The 20,933-nt window shown below is 42.5% G+C and overlaps 1 protein-coding gene across 8 annotated transcripts in view; it reads right to left on the bottom strand.

Moving 5' to 3' along the window:
- Nucleotides 1-20,933, bottom strand: part of CWF19L1 (CWF19 like cell cycle control factor 1) — a 58,127-nt gene extending 37,194 nt beyond the window's left edge. Inside the window, exons 1-6 of one of the 8 annotated variants that reach the window (XM_073315849.1) lie at nucleotides 20,838-20,915; nucleotides 19,547-19,631; nucleotides 15,779-15,857; nucleotides 10,605-10,706; nucleotides 6,859-7,073; nucleotides 4,588-4,706 (exon numbers count right to left, since the gene is read on the bottom strand). In XM_073315849.1, coding sequence (XP_073171950.1) covers nucleotides 4,588-4,706; nucleotides 6,859-7,073; nucleotides 10,605-10,706; nucleotides 15,779-15,857; nucleotides 19,547-19,597 — 566 coding nt within the window. In that variant the 5' untranslated portion in view covers nucleotides 19,598-19,631; nucleotides 20,838-20,915. Of the gene's footprint in view, nucleotides 1-4,587; nucleotides 4,707-6,004; nucleotides 6,113-6,858; nucleotides 7,074-10,604; nucleotides 10,707-15,778; nucleotides 15,858-19,546; nucleotides 19,632-20,422; nucleotides 20,717-20,776 lie in introns of those variants that run through there. The other 7 variants (XM_073315855.1, XM_073315851.1, XM_073315848.1 and 4 more) reach the window with 7 other exon arrangements.

Here is a 20,933-nt window from a genome sequence, read left to right as displayed (position 1 = left end):
GCCATCCGCAAACTTGATCAGTAATGATTTTATGTTTTCTTCCAGGTCACTGACAAAAGTGTTAAATAGCATAGGGCGAAAACCCAATCTCTAGGGACTCTGCTGCACACAAACGTGCTCGATGACCATTCCCCATTTACTATTACATTCTGAGACCTTATCAGTTAAACAGTTTTTAATCCATTTAACGTGTGCCATATTAATTTTATATCATTCTAATTTTTTTAAATTAAAATGTAGTGCAGTACAAAGTCAAACACCCTAGAGAAGTGTAAAGTGTATGATGTCAACACTATTATCTTTAGCAACCAAATTTCTAAGGAGCATATGAATGTTTAGCATAACTGGAATGTAAATACATTGCAATGCTGGCTACAAAAGTGTCATGCAAATGCCAGTTCTCACTTTTTGGTGACATTGTTAATAAGAAGTGGGCAGTATTATCGCCTGTAAATTTAAACAAACTTGTTTGTCTTAGTGATTTGCTGAACAAGAAGTAGGACTGAGTGGGCTTGTAGGCTCTGAAGTTTTACATTGTTTTCTTTTCGAGTGCAGTTATGTAACAAAAAAATATATATATATACACACCATTTGTAAGTTGGACTTTCACAACAAAGCGATTGCACTACAGTACTTGTATGAGGTGAATTGAAAAATACTATTTCTTTTATCATTTTTACAGTGCAAATATTTGTAATCAAAAATATACCTTTGATTTCAATTACACCACAGAATACAATACATGTGAAAATGTAAAAAACATCCAAAATATTTAATAAATTTCAATTGGTATTCTATTGTTTAACAGTGTGATTAAAACTGAGATTCATCACGATTAATTTTAAAAAATTAATCGTGTGAGTTAACAGAGATTAATCGACACGCTAGCTATTTGTAATATTTACAAAATCCAAGGACATTTTAGTATTGGTAGCATGAGACCTCCAGCATGTGTCACTCAAACTGAAGTCCCCCATAATCACATATTTTTCTCTTCTCTTTACACATTATAGATTGGTCCATGAGGAAGCAATCATCTTATTCCATGTGTGATTTGGTGGCCTGTACCAGAGACGAACTAGTACCCCGTCTTGTTCTTTATCTATTAGGACATAGATCCATAAGCAATCAAGATCTTTTCCTTCTGAATGATCAGTGATGCAGACAACGGTTATGCCATTCCCACCTCCCGACCCCCCAAAGTGCTACTCGCATTCCCCTTTTGTTCACACGATCCTCCCAAATAGGTTACAACCACTGGTTTTAACATTTCATTTTGGGAATCATCCAACCAGGTTTCATTTATATCAGCTAGATCAAATTTATGCTCATAAATGAGCAATCCCAGTTCCTCTTGTGTGTTACTCAGGCTCCAAGAATTAGAAGAATTTCAAGAATTCAACTCAAAAATTTCTCCTCTTCATGTCATTTGGCTCCTTCCCTAATTTTGCTCTCAACATCTCAGTTTTTAAGCACTCATATCTTCCATCTTTTTACCATCCCCTTTTACTATTAGTTTAACTCCCTCCTGGCTACTTAGCCAACCCAACCCTCCAGGAGATTGGAGGTGAAGGCTATACAAAATACACAGATCCCTCTACCTGTAGAACATGGACCAACATTCCACAAAACCAAAGCTCTCCTACCCAGCAATTCACATCCAGACTCTTCTGCCTTCCTTTGCTCATGGGACATGAAGGATCTCAAAGAAGATTGTTTGGACACTCTTCTTCAGCATGCTTCAAGTTCACTGAGTTCATCTACCATCTCCGAGATATCTCCCAACACTGTGCTGTTACTGCCAATTTGAATCACCACCAATGGATCCTTCCCCATAGACTTAAAAAGCTTATTCAATCTTGGATTAACATCTCATGTCTTAAAAAGAAAAGGAGTACTTATGGCACCTTAGAGACTAACAAATTTATTTGAGCATAAGCTTTCGTGAGCTACAGCTCACTTCATCGGATGCATGCAGTGGAAAATATAGTGGGGAGATTTATATACATAGAGAACATGAAACAATGGGTGTTACCATACACACTGTAACGAGAGTGATCACTTAAGGTGAGCTACTGCCAGCAGGAGAGCCGGGGGGGGGGGGGGGGGCGACCTTTTGTAGTGATAATCAAGGTGGGCCATTTCCAGCAGTTGACAAGAACGTCTGAGGAACAGTGGGGGGGAGGGGGGAATAAACATGGGGAAATAATTTTACTTTGTGTAATGACCCATGCACTCCCAGTCTCTATTCAAGCCTAAGTTAATAGTATCCAGTTTGCAAATTAATTCCAATTCAGTAGTCTCTCGTTGGAGTCTGTTTTTGAAGTTTTTTTGTTGAAGAATTGCCACTTTTAGGACTGTAATCGAGTGACCAGAGAGACTGAAGTGTTCTCCGACGGGTTTTTTAATGTTCTAATTCTTGATGTCTGACTTGTGTCCATTTATTCTTTTACGTAGAGACTGTCCAGTTTGACCAACGTACATGGCAGAGGGGCATTGCTGGCACATGATGGCATATATCACATTGGTAGATGTGCAGGTGAACGAGCCTCTGATAGTGTGGCTGATGTGATTAGGCCCTATGATGGTGTCCCCTGAATAGATATGTGGACACAGCTGGCAACAGGATTTGTTGCAAGGATAGGTTCCTGGGTTAGTGTTTTTGTTGTGTGGTTGCTGGTGATTATTTGCTTCAGGTTGGGGGGCTGTCTGTAAGCAAGGACTGGCCTGTCTCCCAAGATTTGTGAGAGTGATGGGTGGTCCTTCAGGATAGGTTGTAGACCCTTGATGATGCGTTGGAGAGGTTTTAGTTGGGGGCTGAAGGTGATGGCTAGTGGCGTTCTGTTATTTTCTTTGTTGGGCCTGTCCTGTAGTAGGTGACTTCTGGGGACTCTTCTGGCTCTGTCAATCTGTTTCTTCACTTCAGCAGGTGGGTATTGTAGTTGTAAGAATGCTTGATAGAGATCTTGTAGGCGTTTGTCTCTGTCTGACGGGTTGGAGCAAATGCGGTTGTATCGTAGAGCTTGGCTGTAGACAATGGATCGTGTGGTGTGGTCTGGGTGAAAGCTGGAGGCATGTAGGTAGGAATAGGGGTCAGCAGGTTTCCAATATAGGGTGGTGTTTATGTGACCCCCCCGCCACTCTCCTGCTGGTAATAGCTCACCTTAAGTGACTGCTGTTGTTACAGCGTGTATAGTAACACCCATTGTTTCATGTTCTCTGTGTATATAAATCTCCCCACTGTATTTTCCACTGAATGCATCCGATGAAGTGAGCTGTAGCTCACGAAAGCTTATGCTCAAATACATTTGTTAGTCTCTAAGGTGCCACAAGTCCTCCTTTTCTTTTTGCGAATACAGACTAACACGGCTGCTACTCTGAAACATCTCATGTCTTGGCTCTGGAAAAGTAGCACACATTTTGGTTGTCCTCCTGTCCTTTGCAGAACACTATTTCAGTTCTTCTTAGTATTGAATCCCCAACAAGGATTGTCTGTCTTCCTTGGAAAATTGGAGAACACTCTGCCGGTAAGCTTGATTTTCTCATAGGCTGGGCCGAGCTGCCTCCCATACATATGTCCCATACACAGAATCATAGAAGATTAGAGTTGGAAGAGACCTCAGGAGGTCATCTAGTCCAACCCCCTGCTCAAAGCAGGACCAACACCAACTAAATCATCCCAGCCAGGGCTTTGTCAAGCTGGGCCTTAAAAACCGCTAAGGATGGAGATTCCACCACCTCCCTAGGTAACGCATTCCAGTGTTTCACCACCTTCCTAGTGAAATAGTTTTTCCTAATATCCAACATAGACCTCCCCCACTGCAACTTGAGATCATTACTCCTTGTTCTGTCATCTGCCACCACTTTGAACAGCCTAGCTCCAACCTCTTTGGAACCCCGCTTCAGGTAGTTGAAGGCTACTCTCAAATCCCACCTCACTCTTCTCTTCTGCAGACTAAATAAGCCCAGTTCCCTCAGCCTCTCCTAATAAGTCACGTGCCCCATCCCCCTAATCATTTTCATTGCCCTCCACTGGACTCTCTCCAATTTGTCCACATCCTTTCTGTAGTGGGGGGCCCAAAACTGGATGCAGTACTCCAGATGTGGCCTCACCAGTGCTGAATACATCTCTCCCTTCCCTTTGTGGAAATTCCAGCAGGTCCAATGAGAACCTGGTATCGATAGGAAACTTCCAGGTATGTGGAATTCCTCCTGCTTCTCTTCCCTGTAGTGGCCAGTATACCTAACTTCATCTGTCTCCAACCATGTAGAATGCTGCCATGACCTTTTGGTGAGGAAACGTGTTTTGTGAAATCCACAGTAGCAGTTATTCTATTTGCAACATAAGTTTGTGGGGATGTATTGCTGACATCTATTATCAGCAATGGGTCAACTTCCTAGTGCAGATGGCAGTTATGGCCACAAAATATGCTTGAGATGAAGTCAGGGTGTACACTGGAATAAATTAAGGTATTTACAAACTATAATGTGGGTTTAGTACATTATAATTTTAGAATTCCTTCCCATATGCACTAGAAAACCAAACTTTCTTATAAAATAAGAGTGGTTACTCAAGGTCCTACATACCTATAAGGAAGTCTTTCATAATAGGTCTTCTCCAATGCAGCAAAGTGATATCTTGGCTTCAGACTTGTGGCTAGATTAGATATTAACACAGATCCACATCTCTTAGTATCCATTTCTCCCTATGAAATGCAAATAAAGCATTATTCTAAAATCCTGTGGGTTTGCAATGCAGAGAAAAATGGTTCAGCACAGAGTTTCTTTGTTCTGTGTATTTTAGAAATGTAGTGCTTTGTACCTCTGCTGAACAGCAGCACGTTCAAGCCAGAGTTCTCCCATAGATATGGCTTGCAGTGGGGCTTCAAAAGCTCAGCTACTGAGCCAGCTCTTCCAGCTACCAGAGATCGTACTTTTTAAACACAGGGAAAGCTCTGGCACAGAGCTCAGAAGCCCTGGCAGTGAGTGGCTAGATATAATCTCCAGATACACACACTCTTCCATATCCCCCCCTAGTTAGCTGCCCCCCAGCCCCTCCTCTCTTCCTCCACTCAGCCCTGTTCTCCATTGGACACCCTTCATGAACAAACAAGAGACTGGGGAATATCTATGCTCCCCCTTCTTATCCCCATCCATGAGAGCTCCCCAGCCCCCACAAATGTCCTCGCCCCATGCCCTCCCCATCACTACCACAAGCACCAGCCCAAATAACCATCTAGGTAAGTCAGGCTGGGACTCTCTGCCAGCAAACCATTTGTGGGGCCACAGATTAAAAATGCAAACCTTTAAAAATAGTAAATCAAACTATTTCTTCAAACCTTGATTACTTTGTTAATATAAACAAGATCTCCAAATACAACAAGTACAAAGTTTCTGGTTTTAGACTTTAAGTGTTCAGAGAGAAAAATCTGTGTTTAGAACATATGGGGGAAATTATTTTCCCCATGTTCACTTAATACAAATCTGAACACTTTTGCTCAAATGTTCGTCCTCCACTTCCAATAGCCTCCATCACCACACCCATTCTTTAACCAACACCAACCATGAAATTTCCCCCACCAAAATGTGTTTGAAAACAATAACAGCAACTGAAAATGGGAGCTTGACTGGAAGTTGGAACTCAACTCTATAGTGGATGCTTCCTGCATTGACTACAGACATGTAACGGAAAAGTCAGCAGGGCAGGAAAAACGTGTTGAGTGACAATTAATGACCTTTACTCAGGGTAAGAGGTATATAAACTTCAGTAGCATCACAGGGTGAGCTAGCCCTTTAAGAGTCTGTGTCCAGCCTCACCTGTGCCTAGTTTACCACCCAGATCATTGGACAGTGTCCGGAGACCATGTGATTGACAGCCAGGCCTGCTGGGACTTATAAAAGGCAGTTTGTGCTCAGCGAAAAGAAAGCTAGCAGGAGCAGCACTATGCTAGCTGGTTCTCCAGGAAGTGGGGCCTGGGAAAGGACCAACAGAGACTCCACTGACCTCCACACAGCAGAGAAGAGACCATGGGAGCAGGAGGTGCTGAGAGAGAGCAGAGTGAGACTCTCCAGAGGCAGCAGACTGACAAACAACAGGTCATGCAGGAAACGGCTGAGGGAAAGTGAAGCAGGTGGTTAGGGCCACAACCCAGAGCAGAAGAGTCCTACCTGTGGGTGGCGGGTATATACTCCTGCACTGACAACAAAAAGTCAAAAGTGCCCTAAGAAGGATAAGGGACTATTGAGCTCTTGGAGGAGGCAAAGAACTATTCAGAGCCCAGAGAGGGCTGGAAGGTCTTATTTGTTTAGTTGGACTTTTGGCTGTCCCCAGAAGAGAGACTAACTTTTAACCAGAGGGTCAAGAGCACCACAGCAATGTTGCCCATAGAAGACCACTGATAGTGGAGAAACTGAGGTAGCAGATGTGCCTCATCACTAGGGAAAGGTAAGCTGCTGTTACAAGGAGTCTGAAAGAGGCCTGTGGGTGAAATCAGATTATTCAGCACACTTCAGACACATGAAACTGAAGAAATTACAAGATCTGCAAGTCAGCTAGTAAAAGATTCAAAGGATTAATTGGAATTAAAAATGGCTCAATTTGTACCACAAACAATCCTAGTGTGGAAAACAATCAGTCCACGGGAAAGATAGACAGCTTATTGTCTGAACTCAAGAACACACTATGGGCCCTACTTACCCAATTCAAGAGCCAAGATAAGCATCCTAAGAACAGAAACCAGTCAGACAAACCATTTTTAAAGTTGTTTTTTTTCAGTCTACAAACAGCTACAGTGAGTGGAAGTCAGAGTATTAGTTAACTGCACATTTAATCCATTTCAACTGAATTTGAATACTTACAGGTTTATTTCCAAAATTCCCTACACCTCTGGACCAGGGGGATGTCAGCAAGATATCAACGCCTTTGAATTTTGGAGTAGATAATAAAGATATTTTCAGTTCTGAGACATCCTTGGAGCTGAAACTGTAGGCAGGAGCTGGCTCACTCAGGGATTCTGTACCGCTCAAGTAGGCAATCTGCAGTCCTGAAGTGCCACTGAAAATACCCTTACGACCTGTAGTAAAACACAAATGAAATTAAGTATTGTAAGAAACTACTAAAATGTGTCATGCTAACAGGAGGCCAAGTTTTGCAGTCCTTGCTTATTTATTCAGTCTTTTGTTTATGAGGAAACTGACTGGCTCTGGTAATGCATTAATTGCAGTCAGGACTCCAGGATTTGGCTCAATGACTAGAAACCCTTCCCATTTAAAATGTTGTGGGGGATTAAAGAGGTGACAAAAATAGAACACACAATAACAATGGGGGATTCCAACAACCCCCATACCCACCTAGTATATGTCAGCTTAGGGTGGGATGCAGAGATAAAATTTCTAGACACCATCAATGACGGCTTCTTGGAGCAGCTAGTTCTGGAACCCACAAGGGGAGAGGCAGTTCATGATACAGTCCTAAGAAGCGCATGGGATCTGATCCAAGCGGTTTTGGAACGAATGATAAATTCGGCAGTAATAAGTCACCAGGACCAAAAGGTATCACCCAAGAGTTCTGAAGAAACTCAAATATGAAATGGTAGAACTACAATATTAGCTTTGGTATGTAACCTATTGCTTAAATCATCCTCTGTACAAGATGACTGGAGAGTAGCTAACGTAATGCCACCTGTTTTTAAAAGGCTCCAGAGGTGGATCCTTGCAATTACATAGACCCGTAAGCCTAACTTCAGTACTGGACAAATTGATTGAAACTATACTAAAACAACAGAAATGTCAGTCACACAGATGAACATGATTTGTTGGGGAAAGTCAACCCAGCTTTTGTAAAGGAAAATCATGCCTCACCAATCTATTAGAATTGTTTGAGGGGGTCAAACATGTGGAGAAAGGTAATCCAGTGGATATAGTATACTTGGCTTAGAAAAAGCCTTTGACAAGATCCCTCAACAAAGGCTCATAAGCAAAGTAAGCAGTCTTGGGATAAGAGGGAAGGTCCTCTCCTGGATTGGTTAAAAGACAGGAAACAAAAGGGTAGCAATAATCAGTTTTCACAGTGGCAAGAGATAAATAGAGGGGTTCCCAAGGGTCTGTACTGAGACCAGTGCTGTTCAACATATTCATAAATGATCTGGAACAAGAGGTAAACATAAGGTGGCAAAGTTTGCAGAGGATACGAAATTACCCAAGGTAATCAGGTCCAAAGCAGACAGTGAAGAATTACAAAGGGATCACATAAGACTGGGTGACTGGGCAACAAAATGGCAGATGAACTTCAGTGCTGATAAATACAAACTAATGCACTTTGGAAAACATAATCCCAACTATGCAAACAAAATGATGGGGTATAAATTAGCTGTTACCCCTGAGGAAAGAGATATTGGAGTCACTGTGCATAGTTCTCTGAAAAGATTTGCTCAATGCGCAGCCTCAGTTAAAAAAAGCTAACAGAATGTTTGGAAACGTTAGGAAATGGATAGATAAGAGGACAGAAAATGTCATACCACCACCATATAAAGCCATGGAACACCCATACCGTGAATACTGCATACAGTTCTGGTTGTCCCCTCTCAAAAAATATATATTAGAATTGGAAACGGTACATAGAAAAGGAACAAAAATGATTAAGGGTGTGGAACGGCTTCCATATAAGCAGAGATTAAAAAAACTGGTATTGTTCAGATTGGAAAAGAGACAACTAAGGGGTGATATTATAGAGGTTTATTCAATCATGAGTGGTGCGGAGAAAGTGAAAAAGGAAACGTTATTTACCCCTTCTGTCAAGGTTCCTCCCCCACTCTGAACTCTAGGGTACAGATGTGGGGACCTGCATGAAAACCTCCTAAGCTTACTTTCACCAGATTAGGTTAAAACTTCCCCAAGGTACAAATTAATTTTATCCTTTGTCCCTGGATCTCCACTGCCACCACCAAACTTGAACTGGGTTTACTGGGAAACGTAGTTTGGACACGTCTTTCCCCCCAAAATCCTCCCAACCCTTGCACCCCACTTCCTGGGGAAGGTTTGGTAAAAATCCTCACCAATTTGCATAGGTGACTACAGACCCAAACCCTTGGATCTAAGAACAATGAAAAAGCATGCAGTTTTCTTACAAGAAGACTTTTAATAGAAGTAAAGGAATCACCTCTGTAAAATCAGGATGGTAGATACCTTACAGGGTAATTAGATTCAAAACATAGAGAATCCCTCTAGGCAAAACCTTAAGTTACAAAAAGGACACACAGACAGGAATAGTCATTCTATTCAGCACAGTTCTTTTCTCAGCCATTTAAAGAAATCATAATCTAACACATACCTAGCTAGATTACTTACTAAAGTTCTAAGACTCCATTTCTGGTCTATCCCCGGCAAAAGCAGCATACAGACAGACACAGACCCTTTGTTTCTCTCCCTCCTCCCAGCTTTTGAAAGTATCTTGTCTCCTCATTGGTCATTTTGGTCAGGTGCCAGCGAGGTTACCTTTAGCTTCTTAACCCTTTACAGGTGAGAGGATTTTTCCTCTGGCCAGGAGGGATTTTAAAGGGGCTTACTCTTCCCTTTATATTTATGACACCTTCACATAACACAAGAACAGAGGTCAGAGGATGTTGAGAAAACCAAAAGTATAACTCGGTTCAAAAAAGAAAGAATTAGGTAAATTCACGGATGATAAATCCGCCAATGGCTATTAGCCAAGACGATCAGGGACGCAACCCCATGTTCTGGGTATCACTAAGCCTCTGACTGCTAGATGCTTGAACTGGACAACAGTGGATGGATCACTCAATAATTGTCCTGTTCTGTTCATTCCCTCTAAAGCATCTGGCACTGGCCACCGTATTACCCAGTATGGCCATTCTTATCTTCTGTATATGGACTAGCCTACCTGAACTAGCTTGAATCCAGCTAGCCTGGGTAACAACAGCAGTGAAAACAGTGCAGGGAAAACTCCAGTAGAGGTCGTACAAGCCCAGTTTGGCCCAAGGTAAGTAGCCTGACTGCTAGCCCACTCTGAAGTCTATGCTGCATTGTCTTCACAGGTGTTGTAGTTCACACTAGCTGGATTCATGCTAGCTGTGGTAGACTAACTCTTGCACAGTTCTGTTGCATGAACATACAATAAATGCATAGCTGAATTAGGAAGGAAAATTCATACTGCATAAATGCAATGCATACTGTTCTTTTGCCATTAACTTGTTTCCCAACAATTTTTTCCCCAAAGTTGACGACTTCATTGAAACTTGCCCAACAAGCTCAGGTTGACAACCCAAACAGCTCTGTTGAGCTCTGAAAAAGTTGAAAATGTTGTAAAAGTACAAACGATGTCTTTTTATGTTGCTCATCTAAAAAAAAAAGCAGAATAGATTTTACTAAGGTTTCAAAAACAATTCATCTTGGGCCTGAGACTCAGTACGAGAGATTCGCTGAAATGATTTCAGCGAAAGGTATCAACAAGTGAAGAAATGATCAAGTGAAGTTTGGAATGAAAGGGCCGTCACAACCTAAATTAAGGCACTACTACAGCAATATTTTAATACTCCCCTAAAAAGCAGATCGGAGTCACAACACAGAAATAAAATCTATACCATTACCTAAGTATGTAATGTTCTCGGCTAGTTCACAGCCATTGACATCTGGAAAATAATGTACGGTTTCCGGGTTATTGGCACCCAAGACATACGTTGGAATAGGAGCTGGAGAAGAAACACACACAATTAGTTCACTTGTTTCAGAACTGTGACATTTATTCAATTCTGTATTTACTATTATGAAGTAAAGACTCACTACAGAGGAAATGTACTATAGTTTTGGACCCAGAAATTGAGTTTATTAGGTCCTGCCCGTTTCACTGAAATTTATTAATCACCAGTTAAAAAAACTAACAAAAAAGCAAACACCTAAATTGAACATTATAGTACATACTAGTAGAGTATATTTAAGTACAGATTTTTTTTTTAATTGGGTAGATTTCAAGTTGACTGCGTCCCTTAAGAACATTTTCACGGATAATGCCAACAAGATTAAATGATTCTCAAATCCCTTCCCCCATCAAATGTAAATCTCCCCCATCAAGAAAAGCCAGTGTAAATAATCAAAACTTGCATGACACCTAGGAGCTCATTAAGCTTTGGCCCTAAGAACTAAAAGCTTGCCTATACACACAACTTGCACCAGTTTCACTTACATTTGTTTAGTTAAAACAGTGCAATTTGTGTGTGGACTCATCAGTTTAGCTTTCACCTATAAAAATGTACCGCCATAAGCTAAACAGATAAACCAGGTTTAAACCACTGTAAGTGTCCAGAGTGAACAAAGTTGCATCACTTCACCTACTGAAAATAAAATGACACCTTTACTTATATCCACACAACTGTGTGTGTTGGCCAGGTCTAAGAGTGAATGGGGGTAAGTCAGTCCAGATCTGAGGTTCCTCTGCTGAGATCTCCCTGCCCTCAGAAGACTGAGTTTAACCTCTCCATAACATGTGATAGGTGAAGACTCAATCTCTTCCAATACTGCTGCTAACCTCTTTAGAAAGGTTTGATGTGAAAAGGGTCAATCACCATCTTTCCCAGCTTAGAAAAAATGATCAATATATTATGGAAGCACCCAGGAAATCCAATCAAGAACAAACCCCTTTGTGATTGTTACTTGCCTGTACAAGCCTTAAGAAGAGAGTTCCTACTCCAGAGACTACAACTTACACACTAGACAGGACAGAGAGATGAAGCAGAACAGAGTGGGGCTGAATCAAGGAAATGAGGTAACAACAGAACAAAGTTTAGCTGGAAGGCAAAACTCTCAGCTGTCTCAGCCAACGGGAGCAGCGGAGCCAGCACTTGGGGCAGGGGCAGCACACAAAGCCATCTGCCGTGCCTCCTCCGAGGATTACCCCAGACAGATCGCCCCTGCCCCCCTCTCCCGGATGCAGCACCCCGAAACTCCTGCCCAACCCCCTGCCCTGAGCCCCCTCCCACACCCAAACTCCCTCCCCCTTAGTTAACCGGCATTTTTCACTTACTGACATGCCCCATTCCCGCAACATCCTGGATAAAAAAGCTTATACTGTACATGCCTAACGAAGTGGATAGCCACTTTAAAAAAATAAACTGAATTTTATTTAAATCAGATTAAAATTAAATCTGAAACTGACAGCCTATGTTAAGGTCAAAATTTATCAATCTGTTAAAATAATTTAAATTAAATACCAAAAATAAGCAGTGCATAATTTCTCCCAAGTTATAAAGAACATTAAACTACTGAACTGGTGGGAGTCACTGGCTAAGCACCTGGAACTTGCTAAAATGCTAAATCAGCTTCTCACAGCAGTAGCCACTTCTGCAGGTGCAGAGAGAATATTTTCTTTATTTCAGTTCATTCAAATAGCTCAATTCAATGACAAGTTCAATGAAACCTACTGGGAGATGAAAAAGCAGGAAAGCTTGTTTCCCCTCTTCCAATCTATTAATAAAAACTACCTAGGTGTGAGAGGATGAGAACTACCAGTTCCAAAATCTTGAAGGACAAACTGACCAGAAAGAAAAGGAGTACTTGTGGCACCTTAGAGACTAACCAATTTATTTGAGCATGAGCTTTCGTGAGCTACAGCTCACTTCATCAGATGTTTACCGTGGAAACTGCAGCAGACTTTATATACACACAGAAATCATGAAACAATACCTCCTCCCACCCCACTGTCCTGCTGGTAATAGCTTATCTAAAGTGATCAACAGGTGGGCCATTTCCAGCACAAATCCAGGTTTTCTCACCCTCCACCCCCCCACACAAATTCACTCTCCTGCTGGTGCTAGCCCATCCAAAGTGACAACTCTTTACATAATCAAGTCGGGCTATTTCCTGCATAGATCAAGGTTTTCTCACATCCCCCCCACCCCCATACACACACAAACTCACTCTCCTGCTGGTAATAGCTCATCTAAACTGACCATTCTCCAGGTTTAAATCCAAGTTAAACCAGAACATCTGGGGGGGGGGTAGGAAAAAACAAGAGGACACAGGCTACCTTGCATAATGACTTAGCCACTCCCAGTCTCTATTTAAGCCTAAATTAATAGTATCCAATTTGCAAATGAATTCCAATTCAGCAGTTTCTCGCTGGAGTCTGGATTTGAAGTTTTTTTGTTTTAAGATAGCGACCTTCATGTCTGTGATTGCGTGACCAGAGAGATTGAAGTGTTCTCCGACTGGTTTATGAATGTTATAATTCTTGACATCTGATTTGTGTCCATTTATTCTTTTACGTAGAGACTGTCCAGTTTGACCAATGTACATGGCAGAGGGGCATTGCTGGCACATGATGGCATAGATCACATTGGTGGATGTGCAGGTGAACGAGCCTCTGATAGTGTGGCTGATGTTATTAGGCCCTGTGATGGTGTCCCCTGAATAGATATGTGGGCACAATTGGCAACGGGCTTTGTTGCAAGGATAAGTTCCTGGGTTAGTGGTTCTGTTGTGTGGTATGTGGTTGTTGGTGAGTATTTGCTTCAGGTTGCGGGGCTGTCTGTAGGCAAGGACTGGCCTGTCTCCCAAGACTTGTGAGAGTGTTGGGTCATCCTTTAGGATAGGTTGTAGATCCTTAATAATGCGTTGGAGGGGTTTTAGTTGGGGGCTGAAGGTGACGGCTAGTGGCGTTCTGTTATTTTCTTTGTTAGGCCTGTCCTGTAGTAGGTAACTTCTGGGAACTCTTCTGGCTCTATCAATCTGTTTCTTTACTTCTGCAGGTGGGTATTGTAGTTGTAAGAAAGCTTGACAGAGATCTTGTAGGTGTTTGTCTCTGTCTGAGGGGTTGGAGCAAATGCGGTTGTATCGCAGAGCTTGGCTGTAGACGATGGATCGTGTGGTGTGGTCAGGGTGAAAGCTGGAGGCATGCAGGTAGGAATAGCGGTCAGTAGGTTTACGGTATAGGGTGGTGTTTATGTGGCCATTGTTTATTAGCACTGTAGTGTCCAGGAAGTGGATCTCTTGTGTGGACTGGACCAGGCTGAGGTTGGTGGTGGGATGGAAATTGTTGAAATCATGGTGGAATTCCTCAAGGGCTTCTTTTCCATGGGTCCAGATGATGAAGATGTCATCAATATAGCGCAAGTAGAGTAGGGGCTTTAGGGGACGAGAGCTGAGGAAGCGTTGTTCTAAATCAGCCATAAAAATGTTGGCATACTGTGGGGCCATGCGGGTACCCATAGCAGTGCCGCTGATCTGAAGGTATACATTGTCCCCAAATGTGAAATAGTTATGGGTAAGGACAAAGTCACAAAGTTCAGCCACCAGGTTAGCCGTGACATTATCGGGGATAGTGTTCTTGACGGCTTGTAGTCCATCTTTGTGTGGAATGTTGGTGTAGAGGGCTTCTACATCCATAGTAGCCAGGATGGTGTTATCAGGAAGATCACCGATCCTTATCCTTATCCTTACCGTTGCCAATTGTGCCCACATATCTATTCAGGGGACACCATCACAGGGCCTAATAACATCAGCCACACTATCAGAGGCTCGTTCACCTGCACATCCACCAATGTGATCTATGCCATCATGTGCCAGCAATGCCCCTCTGCCATGTACATTGGTCAAACTGGACAGTCTCTACGTAAAAGAATAAATGGACACAAATCAGATGTCAAGAATTATAACATTCATAAACCAGTCGGAGAACACTTCAATCTCTCTGGTCACGCAATCACAGACATGAAGGTCGCTATCTTAAAACAAAAAAACTTCAAATCCAGACTCCAGCGAGAAACTGCTGAATTGGAATTCATTTGCAAATTGGATACTATTAATTTAGGCTTAAATAGAGACTGGGAGTGGCTAAGTCATTATGCAAGGTAGCCTGTGTCCTCTTGTTTTTTCCTACCCCCCCCCCCCCCAGATGTTCTGGTTTAACTTGGATTTAAACCTGGAGAATGGTCAGTTTAGATGAGCTATTACCAGCAGGAGAGTGAGTTTGTGTGTGTATGGGGGTGGGGGGGATGTGAGAAAACCTTGATCTATGCAGGAAATAGCCCGACTTGATTATGTAAAGAGTTGTCACTTTGGATGGGCTAGCACCAGCAGGAGAGTGAATTTGTGTGGGGGGGTGGAGGGTGAGAAAACCTGGATTTGTGCTGGAAATGGCCCACCTGTTGATCACTTTAGATAAGCTATTACCAGCAGGACAGTGGGGTGGGAGGAGGTATTGTTTCATGATTTCTGTGTGTATATAAAGTCTGCTGCAGTTTCCACGGTAAACATCTGATGAAGTGAGCTGTAGCTCACGAAAGCTCATGCTCAAATAAATTGGTTAGTCTCTAAGGTGCCACAAGTACTCCTTTTCTTTTTGCGAATACAGACTAACACGGCTGTTCCTCTGAAAACTGACCAGAGATAATCAGTTCCATTCAATAACTACTTATAATTCTTTCTTTGTATAATCAGTTTTGAATCCAAAACATGATCTGACAATTTTTGTACATATTCAGCAAGTTTCAGGTAGTTTTATTTAATTAAAAAAAAATGCAGTTTTTGTGAATTTCTAATTTAATCTGAATTTCAATCCAAACAGATTGACAAATCACAAGTTAAAAAAAAAATCATCATCTTCTAACAAAACAAACAAAAAAAATGTAAAAACTTGAATAAATGTAAGTTAGGCTATACAATTGCATAGGTGTGACACCCCACTATTCACCACTGCCATGTAATTAGGATATGTGCTAATAACATCCCACTGGGTTATAGTCATCTAATATACAGGCCCTTTCCTTACCTTTCTTGGCACATGTCCGGTATTCCTCCCACTCTGTCTCTGAAGTAGAGCCAAAGAAGTTCCCAACACACAAAAGCAGCTAAAATCATTAAAAAAAAAAAAAAACACAAGAGAACCATTGTAAGAAGGGGGAAAGGTTTACGATGTAAAAATACCTAGGCTATCCTTTTCATTACTTTCTTACTGTCACAGCATTAACAGTGATTTGGGTTCAGTGGTTTATTGCCTGAGATTTAGTTTCATTTGATGTATGTAAAACGAGAAATTCCTTAGCAGTTATTAAGCGCACACACACAAAAAAAATCCAGGGAAAAACAGCTGAAATTACAAGATCAAGTACATCTTCATTGTGAGAAACTCCCTTATTCCTTCTCTATGTACAGAGTCTTTTCCAGGAGAAAACACTTCCTAGCAACCTTTCCAATAGCATCCCACCATTGTTGCAAGCATCCTTTTAAGTCATGATGTGCAGAGACCAATATCTCAAGATGCACAGAGTGGGAGAAAGGTTTTCAGAACTTTACCATGACCTGTTACATGAAATTAAGTGAAAGCTAGAATCAAAGAGAGTGGTACAAACTGAGTGTGTTTAATCGAACTGTGATAAGGAGTCTCAAAAGACTCCTGGAGAGTGCATAAAGTTGTTATAACAACAAATTAAGAGTTGCTAGGACACCATGAAGTGCTGATAACTGCAATCCACCACGAAGTGTATTTGTTTAGTTCATTTTGATGGGGGCAAGGCGTTCCTTTTCTGGAGGGGCAATATCACTTGGTTACTGGCTTGAGCTTGCAGCCTGGACAGCTTGCAGGGGAGGGACAGAGGGAGCTTCACCATCAGAGCTACCACCACCCACTGGGACCTCAGGATCTACTATCATTTTTTCAACAGTTTCCTGGTGTATTTTAATGGTGGTTGTTACAACAGAAGAAAGGGCCAGAACCTATTCTACCTGAACTCCAGACCACATTTAACGGTTTACTGTTACAACACTAATTAAGGGTTTTAAAACACCTTAGACTCCTTTATAACAGCATCAGTCTGAGCTCTCAGGTTCTTTTAAAATCTCATACTGTGTTTCCCCAAGACAGTCACATAAAAGAAGAGTGAAAAGAACAGCGAGAGAGATAGGAAAAGGCAGCTTTTGTCTCTTGTCCAGCAACTGAACTGCAGTCAACCAAAGGCAAAGCATACATCTTAAGCGCCTGACTTCAATCCTCTGGTTTCAACTTTCCACTCTCCAAAACAAAACTAGCAAAAGCTGTGGGAGGCAAAAATGCAGCCAAGGTTCAGATGCATTGCCAGAGGCAACTTAAACTTTCTCAGATTTCTATCACAACTTCAACAACCACCGTTAAACTCTCTCTGGAGAACTCCCACAGTAGCATGAACTTCCTAGACACCCCAAGCAGCTTCAGCAATGAACCCCTACAGACTATATACAAGAAACCCAGGGATCAGCACACCCACCTTCACAGATCCTGTAGCCATCACAAACACATCAAGACATCTGTTATCTACAACCAGGCACTCAGATACGACAGAATACTCTCCAAAGAGAAAGTCCAGAATAAACACTATTATACACTTAAAAACCACCTTCACCAAACAAGGACACTCCATCAGAGAAGTAGATCACATAATGGAACAAGTCACCCAAATACCCCAAGAAAACCTGCTTCAGTACAGAAGTAAACCCACACCAACTAAACACTCCTAGTTGTCACCTATCACCCAACACTGCTACCTATACAGAGTATCATCAAACAAGCACAACCCACATAGAATGGGGATCCCATTGTGAAAAGTCTTTCCTGACTTCTGGCCTTCAAATAACCCCCCAGTCTCTCCAAGCGCATCATCAGAAGCAAGCTCCTCATAGACCAGGACACCTCAACTCGAAGCAGCACCAGACCCTGCCAGAACAGAAGATGCAAAACATGCAGACATATCTCCACTGCTACAATGATCAATACCCACCCACAACACATCTTTCAAGATCCATGGGTCCTATACATGATTATCACAACATGTGGCGGACCTCATCCAGTGCATTAAATGCTCCAGTAACAACTATGTAGATGAAACCAGATCATCACGATGCTCTTGAATGAACTCACAGGAAAACGATGAAAAACAAAATCACCATATCACCAGTGGGTGAACACTTTTCACAGAGCGATCACTCCATATCTGACCTATCAGTCCTCAATCTCATAGGAGACCTCCACGACACTTTCAAAAGACAAAGCTGAAAGCGTAAATTCATAACTTTGCTAGACACTAGATTCGTGGCTTATTACAACAATCAATAACGCACTAACAACTTCCCCCTCAGCTGCTTCTCCATCCTTTCCTATGACTGGAGAGGAGTTAACTGGCCACTTCACTTTGTTTAACGTAAGTAGTTAACATATATTTGAAGGGATCATTCAGTCACACCTTGTATTTAGATGTGACACACTGAATAAGGGCAGGTCTACGCTACAAACCTCTGGTGAAGATGCTCTAAGTCCACGGCAGACAGCTCTCCTGTCAGCTTAATAACTCCACCTCTGCAAGAGTTGACAGCTATGTTGGTGGAAGCTCTCCCACCAACACAGCACGGTCTACACGGGGTTTAAGGTCGGTATAACTAAGTTGCTCAGTGATGTGGATTTTTCACACCCTGAGCAACACAGCTATACCCAAGTACGTACGTAGTGAACACCTGGCCTAAGTTTCCCAGGCCTGAAGAAAGGGTCTGTGTAAGCTTGAAAGCTTGTTTCTCTCACCAACAGAAGTTGGTCCAGTAAAAGATATTACCTCACCTACCTTCTCTCTCTAACATCCTGGGACCAAAACGGCTATAACGCTGCAGGTAACACCACTTGTCAGTTAGCTCACTTTTTTAAATAACAAATGTAACTTATAAAATGTTTTCCAGTAAAGACCGGCTTGCTTTCACCCTCTTCAATTCAGAGAATTTTTTAAAAACTCAGAAATGTCTAGGTTTTAAGAAAAATAGTTTCCCCGGTATCCTTGTATCAATTTTCAGTCAGAAATCAAAAATCAATTTTGGCAAAATAATCCAAGTTCTACATTTTGATTAATGTACAATGAGCATGGGGCTAAAAGCCAGAATTCCTGGTTCTATTTCTGGCTCTGCCACTCATTGAGGCCTGGTCTACACTTAAAATTTAGGTTGACATAGCTATGTCACTCAGGGGTGTAAAAAATCCACCCCTACCCCGAGTGCCATAGCTATGCCAACCTAATCCCCGGTGTAGATGTTGCTTGGGGAGGTAGTTTTCTTACAACAAAGGAAATACCCTTACGCCAGCATAGGCTAGGTCTATACTACAGGGTTATGCCAGCATAGCAACAGTGCCATAGCTATGCTGGGATAGTCTCCGTAGTGTAGACATACCCTCAGTGAGAGACTTTGAGCAAGTCACTGCATCTCTTTGCTTCAGTTTCCCACCTGTAAATATAAGGATAAGAAGACTTCTCTGTGGTACCAACTTTAAAGAGGTGTTGTGAGTATTAGTATTTGTTCAATGTTTTAAAGATGCAAAGCACTATGTAAATACTAAACACTGCTTCTAATTCACATTATGTACAAATATTCTTTTCACATAACATTTAGAGGAGTCTAACAATGAGCGTTTGGCTTCATGTAACATTATCATAGGTCATTTTTTTTCACTTGCCAATGGCAGGCATTATACAATGGAACACTTCTAATCTAACAGACCATGGTGCAGAAGCAGAAATATAAATCTTACATCAAATTCTCCACTTTTCTTCTGAACAGCTTGCACTCTATTGAACAACATATCAAATTTTCCTTCAACATCCCCACAGGCCAGTCTAGGGAGAGAAATAAGGACATGACAACACCCATAATGAGTTTGTGTATCTTTAATATTTGAATTGGTTACATGAAAAATTGGGACCCTGTCTTTCTTACAGCCAAGGATTCATACACACATTTCACCCATGAGGTTGTGGAAAATCCTGCCTAAAATATAACTACTGTCTAAATACTGTTTAACTCAGATTCCTGTTCTGGGAAAATGTGTTTTAGGACTTACCAGGAGACAGATGGCCTGCAACCTCTAAGGACTGGGAAAAAACAAGTGCTGCCTTATGCACATCTCTCCATAACTGACAGTATTTTTCTACAGCCTTCATTATATTGTACTATATGATACATAAGACCATGTAATTAAGACTTGTATTGAAATGCACACACAAAAGGCTGAGTTAGGATTGCACGGGCAGCTAAAGCAAGCATTTATTGACTCTTATTTGTTTAAACCATGGAATACTAATGCTCTCTTTACCATTTTTTTCTGAAATGTCCTACATTTTTAGTCTTATTTTAAAAAATAGAAAGAAGTGTGAGAGAGCACTTCTGCACACCATTTCCACTACAAGCTATGGAGCCCGTAAAACACCTTCACGCTTGGTCCCGAGCTAAGAACCTAACAGCCCTAAAACCAGCAAAATCACATTAGCAATGCACACTGCAATTTTCTAAGAGCCATTAAAAAACAAAACACTGAACGAGCGTTTCAGACACCGAAATCAGGGTTAAGATTGGAAGCACTCAGGCCACTTTCGCTCTTGATAGAGGTCACTACCACTCTAGCTATTACCCTAGAGGAGCACGGTGGAAATCGCAACACTATTTCCACTGAAACCCCTGCTTCCACGCCAGCTCTCGAGCCTCTAGCCCAGGGCCTCAGCCACGCGCGTGAGCAGAAAACGCGCCACAACGCGCGAAGACTGGGGCCGCCTGGCCCGGCAGCCGGCCGCACAAGCGGGGCCCGAGCCACGGCCCAGCTCCCCGCGTCCCGCCCAGACAGGCCCGGCCCCAGCGGCGACGTTGCAGCTCGATCGAGGGCCCGGCGCCGGCCGGGAGCAGGGGCCCCACAGGCCCAGAGACCCCCCCGAGTCCCGCCCGCCCGCTCCCCGCGCAGCGCGACAGCAGGGCCGCGCCCCCGCCTCACACTCTCAGAGGTTTTCCAGCCATTTCAACGCCGGAGAAGGGAACAAAACTCCCCAACTTGCCGTGCGGCCCCTAACCCCGCCCCGGCCGGAAACGAGAGCCGCGCTCGCTCGGTACGTCACCCAAACCCGCCCCGGCCGGAAACGAGAGCCGCGCTC

The sequence above is a fragment of the Lepidochelys kempii genome, chromosome 17, assembly GCF_965140265.1.
Source record: "Lepidochelys kempii isolate rLepKem1 chromosome 17, rLepKem1.hap2, whole genome shotgun sequence".
Taxonomy (NCBI): Eukaryota; Metazoa; Chordata; order Testudines; family Cheloniidae; genus Lepidochelys; species Lepidochelys kempii.
The sequence above is the reverse complement of the archived record's forward strand: the minus strand, read 5'-3'. Positions and strand labels throughout refer to the sequence as shown.